Genomic DNA, 7062 nt, shown 5'->3' with positions numbered 1-7062 from the left:
TTAATAAAACATAATAAAAATATAAAATCAAAAAAGAAAAGATTTTAAATAAAATAAAATAACCATGATTATGAGATGATTTTTACCTTCTGTCCATGTTTTCCCAGAAGTTTTCAAGCAAAATGGAAAACATACTGGTTTCTGCCCATCCCCATAGCCCATGATATGTTAGTTATTCCACCTCATTACTCTCATTCCCCCTGTCCTTTGTCCTCCTCGAGACACATTTGTAGGCACTGGGAACGCGGTTGCTGTGCGCCTAGACCTTCAGTCACAAGTTCCCACCCCACTGTGAACCCGACCACCTGTTTTCTGCACTGTTGTCCATCAACTGTGGTGCACGGCTGGAGAAAATGAGAGGTCGGCGCTGCTGGAGACTCAGGACCCCCAATCTACTGCGCTGCCTCACTCCCCTCAGTGCTTGTTCTCTCCACAACCGTCACCCCCGCGGTCCGTGATGACCCAGACACAAGCAGCTTTCAGCTCCACTACGTGTGGCCTACCAGAAAACGCTTGCAAATCAAACGTTCGGAAGCCGTGAGCAGCAGACGTGCGAGCCATGAGTGGGTATTCACCGCCGAGCCACCCAGGACACAACTGAAAGGACCCACGCTCACTGGGGGCTCACAGGTGGAGACACTGTTACCCATAGCCACCAGCTACATGCACATCCTACAGTGGCAGGGTCGGCTACATGCCTGGAGTTTTCTTCCTCCAACACACGCATCGGCCACATGTAAAACTGCCAGCTTCGTTGCCTGCACCCGCGCACCGCCTGGCACTCTGGGGTCGTTGCAGTATCTTCCCCATTCCTGATCCTCCCCTTCAGACACGGCCTTAGCTGCATGAGTCTGAAGCTCTTCCTTCTAGGGACAGGTTACATTCCCCTACCCCACTGATACTGAGCTTGACCGCGTGGCTACCGCTCACTCACGGAATGGGGACAAGAGCGACAACATGCTCATTTGATCCTAGGCCTTAAGAGGCATCACGATCACTCCTCTTGCATGTCTTCCACCATCACAAAAAGAACATGTTCAGTAGCCAGGTGACCTTCTGGTCCCAGAGGAACGGAGTAGGCCCCCGTGGAGTAGGGCCATCCTAGCGCCATGATGTTCTATGCTATGGGTGTACGGTGATTCACTTAAACATTGCTCTCCTGCTAAACACTTAGGGCTTTTATTCAAAATTCTCACACGTCCAAAGAATGCTTGAGCAAGAATTCTTGCACATTTATGTGCCGTACATGCATTGAGGTGGCATGGTGACGTGAGATGTCAAAGCGGGTCTTTCCCATTTTCCAGGAATTGATGACGAAAGTCCACAGCTATCTAAAGAGGTCCTCAAAATACCTCCCATTCTAAATAGTGAGGACCACCCCCATTCAGGACCAACCACGTCCCTACAGGGATTTCCAAAAGGTGCCATTTCAAAGGAGCCCATTCTACAACTTCCTCATAAAGAGGGTGGAAGTGGAGGAGTCACCTTGGGGAGGAACCACCCTTCTCCCGAAGGCTCTCCCAGTGCTGTGAAGGGTACAGGGGCAAGCACCTCAAGGGTACCATCTGTGGGAGTCTGCAAAAAGTGGATATTGACATCTTGCTCAGGGTTAGACATTTTCAGAGCCAGCGGGCTTGCAGATCCACCCTAGGCCTCTCAGAGCAGCAAACTCAGAGGCCAGGGATGCTGCTAGCTGAGGGCCACCTTCCCAAACAAATGGGTCACCAAAATGTTTGGTTTTTACAGCTACTGAAACTGCCTCCCCCAGAAGCCGTAGCAATTTCCATGAACCCAATGGTATTTTCCCAGATCCTCACCAACATTATATACTATAAATGGTTTTCATTTGTGTTAATCAGTGAAAAGTGATATTTGGTTGTTGCATAAGTGTGAATGATTATTTCCTCTTACTGAATTGTGTGTTTGTGCCCCTTGGCCATTTTCTTCTTGTATTTATCTTCTGTCTGAACGCTTTGCAAGAGGTTTTATATACACAGACTATTAATTATTTTCTTGTTATGTGTGTTGCAACCTTTGCTTCTCGTGATAGCTTGCATCTTATTTTTATTTAAGATGCACGTGACATATAGTAGTTTTATATTTTAATGTCATCAAATGCTGGTCCTTGTGTGATTGCTTCCATTTCTCAGATGCTTTGAAAGTCCTTTCCCATTTCTGGATTCCCACTCAGAGATGTGAAGTTGCCAGGGCAGTTAAATCATTTGTGCTGTCCTATCACCAAGCGGGCTGTCGTGTGCTTGAAGCATGAGGACTTGGCCCCACAAGTTACTCTCCTGAGAGCAGCTTTTACATCCTTATTTCTCAGGGTGTAGATGAGGGGATTTAGCATTGGCGTCACTGCTGCATAAAATATAGAGACAATTTTGTCCTAATCTTGGGACTTTTTGGCCTGTGGTCTCATATAAATATATATTAGTGTCCCAAAGTAGATGGTGACCACGACCAGGTGAGAACCACATGTGGAAAAGGCCTTAAGCCTAGCCTCAGTTGGATGGATTCTTAAGACAGCCCTGAGGATACAAAGGTAAGAGATAAGGATGAAAGTTAAAGGTACTGGCATTGAAATGACAGCACATACCATCATCATAACCTCTAGGGAAATGGTGTTAGAACAGAGCAATTTGAAGATGGCTTGGACTTCACAGGAGAAGTGATTGACTGCATTATGCCCACAGAAACTGATGGGGAAGAGCAGAATGGGCACGACAGTGAGCAGGAAGGCTGTCACCCACACAGCCAAAGCCATTAAAGTGCATTCTCGAGAAGACATGACCAAGTTGTACCTGAGTGGATTTGAGATAGCCACGAATCGGTCATAAGCCATAATGGCCAGAAGGAAACACTCAGCCAGTGCCAAGAAGGCTCGGATGGCAAGCTGGGCAAAACAGGAGCTGTAAGAGATGGTGGGATAGTTCTACAGGGAGTGCGCCATGATCAGGGGTACAGCACTGGTGGAGAACAGGAGATCCAGTAAAGACAAGTTACCGAGGAAGAAATACATTGGGGTGTGAAGCTGAGAACTGACTCCCACCAGGAAAACGATCATGCTGTTTCCTGCCAAAGTTAGTATGTAGAGAAACATTAGTGCCCAGAAAAGAACACTCTGGGATGTGGGGTCCTTGGACATTCCCACGAGAACGAATTCGGTCACTTTGGTGTGGTTTCCAATTTCCTGGTAATTCATTTCGTCTATCCACAGCTACAGGTGGGGAGAGAAGGCAGACGAATCAGCTCTTTGCCAGCAAGGAATTCACCGAGTATACTATCAGGTTGCTCAAAGCACAGCAGCCCTTGGCACAAGCTCACCTCTGAAGTTTTCAGCCCGTAACCTGCCAGCAGCTTCAGTGACCCACGCCCGTGTCTGCATCCTCTGCGGGGAAAATAAAAAAGCAGTCCTCCAGGAAAAAGGACCGGGACTCCTGGATTGTGTGAACACAGTATTGGAGGAAGAGAGAACAAAGGACCCACCCAGCCTTCTGGCCAGCAAGCCTCCCATGAGCTCCTGCTCCAAACTAAATGAGGCCTGACCACGAGAAGAAACCGGCTGCCTCTTCATTCAGGGGCAGGAGAATGACAGTGTAGCGGCACAGGGAAAGGTCCTCAGGACAATATTGGCTTGTACTCACTCGAGGTCAACACTCAAGGTCCTAAGTCCCTTCCCACACTGGGGCTGAGACCAAAAGATCCACAACGCTTTCCTCCTACCTCTTCAACCAGCAGCTCGTCACTCCTCAAGGCAGAGAAGAAAGGAGAAAGGGAAGGTAGGAATGTCAGGATATGCAGGGGAGGGACCCATTGCAGGCCAGCGAAGGACTGCTCTGCTGGGTGTCTCTGTTCCCTTCTGACTTTTGCCTACATGTGGGCAGGCGAGCGGGGCTGGCAGGCCCGGCCTGGGCTCTGGCTGGCAAGGTTTGCGTTTACCTTCCTTGCACCACCAGAATGATAAGGTCTGAGATTTTCGTGGGGGCTTGCTGGACGCGACTAAGCTGACCAGAGGCATGTGTCTGACCCCTGTGTCTGTGCTCTTTGCTCTGCTCCTAACTACTGTCGTATGATTTATAACCAACGAAGCTCCTGTTCCACTTCTCCAGATGTGCGTCTCCATTCGTGCATCTGCTGTCACCTTAAATACCATGTGATCCATGATTTTCACCCAGAGTTTGCCATTTTCAACTTTGCTGTCTCTGTCAGAGTCTGGCGCATATTAGGGGCTCCCCAAATGTTAGATCCTGCCTCCACCTTACTCTCCATACCCCGTCAGTCAGCAAACTCTGTTAATGTGTCCATTTAATGAACTAAGCATTTCCAGACACACGCTGTGGAGCAGGCACTGAGAAGAGGCTTCCTCTGCAGTACCTCTTCCTTCCGTCCCTTCTTCTCTATTCCCATGTTTATGGAGGCCAAGACCTCATGGCCTCACACCAAGACTCACTACCAGCAACCTCCCGGACACAGTCCCTCCCCTCAAGGGGTTCACCATCTGGTGGGAGGGACAGAAAAGAACACACGATTCTACCGTGACTCGTAGTACATGGGGACAGGGTCAAGGCTGACAAAGAGCACCCGGGAAGGGGACCTAACCAGCTCTGATCAGGAAAGAGGTGACACCTCTGCAGAGACTTGACGAATGAGTGGGGACTAGCCGGTCAAAGGGAGTCGGAGGGAGAGAGAAGAAACAAAGGCGAACACCCCAGTTCCTGTTCACCATCTGTGGGGGGAGAAAATCTGGCCATTCCAGCACAGGATGAGGAGCGCTAGACAGAGGGAGGCACCGAGAGGAAAGGACTGACTCGATTCCTGAGGAGCTCATCTCAGCTACCACAGGAAAACGCATGTGGTTAGACCAGAGGTTCTCAAAGCAGGGTCTGTGGACCGGCAGCATCAGCATCCTCTAGGACTTGTGAGAGATACAGATTCTCAGGCCCCACCCCAGACCTGCTGAGTCAGGAACTCTGGGAGTGGGGCCCACAGATCTGTTTTAACAAGCTCTGCAGGCATCTCTAATGCCTCTAAAGTTTGAGAACCACTGGTTCGAGTACAACTTGATCATTTCCTGCTGGTTTTCAGCTTTCATCCTAAAGTAGGAATGAGACACGTAACACAGACAGCTTTTCAGATGCTTAATAATTGCAGGGTCCCTACCAAATAATTTCGTAAAACTATTCAAACACACACACACACACACACACACACACACACACATTTTAAAACTGGCATTAAAGTTTTTCGTCCGTTTCAATACTTGGAAAGATGTGATCTCTGTTTTCCTGTAAATATTCATAATTTAAAGCCACCCCTTCCTGAATATTCCTGTGCATACCTGGGTGTGAAGAGCAGACACAGATTTTCACGAGCCGCTGGCAGGGCTTGTTCCACAGCCAGCTCCTGGTGCAAAGGCTGCTGAGTGTGCTATAGCACAGAAAGGGTTCGTCATTTGGGAAGGTGGTCACTTCTTGCTGCCGTCAGGGCCAACTCCAATGTCATGCACATGTGCTTGAGTAAGGGGACTGACTTTGCTCTTCTGCAGACTCCACCTGGAGGTCTGAGGAAAGTGGCCTACGCTGCCTCTTTGCACGCAAATCTACCCCGCGCCACTGAGACACTGTCAACACCACCCGCAAGGGAAAGGTCTCCGCGTGCTCTTCACCGAGACTTCCATGAGTGACATGCATTTCCAAAAATGATATCCCAGCCCCACCTCCACCCCCGAGGGTGGAAGGCAGAATTGTCAGCAAATCGCGCCTGTGAGATGGGTGGAGCAGCTGACTCAAACCAGCCAAGCTTCTTCCAGCTCTGCAGCCAGTCCCCCTTCACGGAAGGAGCCCAAACACTCAGTGACGGTGCTGGACAGAATCAGACCACAGCCCCTTCCTGCTGAGACTCTGAGCCAAGCTCTGTTTCCCCAAGGTTAAGTCGGCTTTGGGACGAACGCGGTGAGATGTTTGTAACTCTTGTCAGACGCTGACGTGTTTGCCCGACTTCAGGGACCCTTTGGACGGCCACGAAGTCTTCCCTTGCCTGCAGTGCTCACGTGCCGTCTCCCTCGTGGAGGAGAGAGCTGCCGTCTCAGCTCGGCGAGGCCTTGCCCTCACTCAGAGGCCCGCGGGCCCAGCACTAGGGAGGTGAGGAGCTCGATAGAAGAGATTAAAACAGCCTTAAGGACCTAAAAACTGTGCACAGCAACAACCCATGAATTATTTCCTGATGCCTTCTTCAGAGACTGGGGGCTGAACAGCAATTGGCTTCTGCTTCTGAAAAGCAGGCCATAGAGTGGAAAGTGAACACGTGGGCAGAGATGAGGATTTCTTCTTTCCCAGGAGTGGAGGCTAAATTTTACTCCTTTTCCATAAATACCGACGTTTCCTAGCTACTTGATCCCCAGTTTCTGAGGCCCACCAGGGATAGGTGCAGAGGGCATCTCCGGAAGCACAAGATTGCCAAGGATTGCAGAGGCCTGAGCTTTGCCAAGAAAGCCGCCTGAATCTGGGTTATCTGATAGCCCTGCACTGTTACCCCATTGCCCATGACTCCGGGATGCAGTGAAGCCAGGATGGGTAATATACAAGCCCAGTCCTCTTGCTAGGGACGCACAAGGGTCAGCTCTACCCGGAACGACTCCAGCTAGACTCACACTCTAGGAAGAGTCATGTGGCTTGCAAGGTGGCTCCGGAAAGTAATTCCGACTTTCCAGTCTGCGTTTGGGTTGAGTAGGGGAGAGCTGCCTTGGGGGTTAGCTCTGCGGGCCTTATGAAGCCGAGAGAGACTGAGGAAATCCAAAAGGATCTTGGCAAGAGAGCCTCAGGGGAAACAATTAGAGGTGTGCACCAACCATATATATCACTGAGGCTGTGAGTGGCCTCTGTGGGCAGCCACACTTGTAAACGTGGTCCCTGGTGGAGCAAACACACTTACTCGTTGAGCCAGAGAATTACAACAGATAAGTTCATGCTACCGCCCCACAGCCCAACGCACGGGCTTCTGCCTTTTCTATACCAGGCTCTGTGCTGGCTGTTGTCAGGGGGGCAAAGGTCAGCAAGAGTG

The 7062-nt window shown here is 50.1% G+C and overlaps 1 protein-coding gene across 1 annotated transcript; it reads right to left on the bottom strand.

The window, feature by feature from the left end:
* Nucleotides 1-414: 414 nt before the first annotated feature.
* LOC134368554 (olfactory receptor 13H1-like) lies at nt 415-6546 on the bottom strand. The gene is given in 5 exon segments (XM_063084987.1): nt 415-597; nt 2240-3220; nt 3328-3391; nt 5342-5430; nt 6418-6546. Coding segments are annotated over 5 exon segments (1446 nt in total).
* Between the last annotated feature and the right edge of the window lie 516 nt (nt 6547-7062).

The sequence above is a fragment of the Cynocephalus volans genome, chromosome X, assembly GCF_027409185.1.
Source record: "Cynocephalus volans isolate mCynVol1 chromosome X, mCynVol1.pri, whole genome shotgun sequence".
NCBI classification, from domain to species: Eukaryota; Metazoa; Chordata; class Mammalia; order Dermoptera; family Cynocephalidae; genus Cynocephalus; species Cynocephalus volans.
This window is presented reverse-complemented; position numbering and strand designations above follow the sequence as displayed.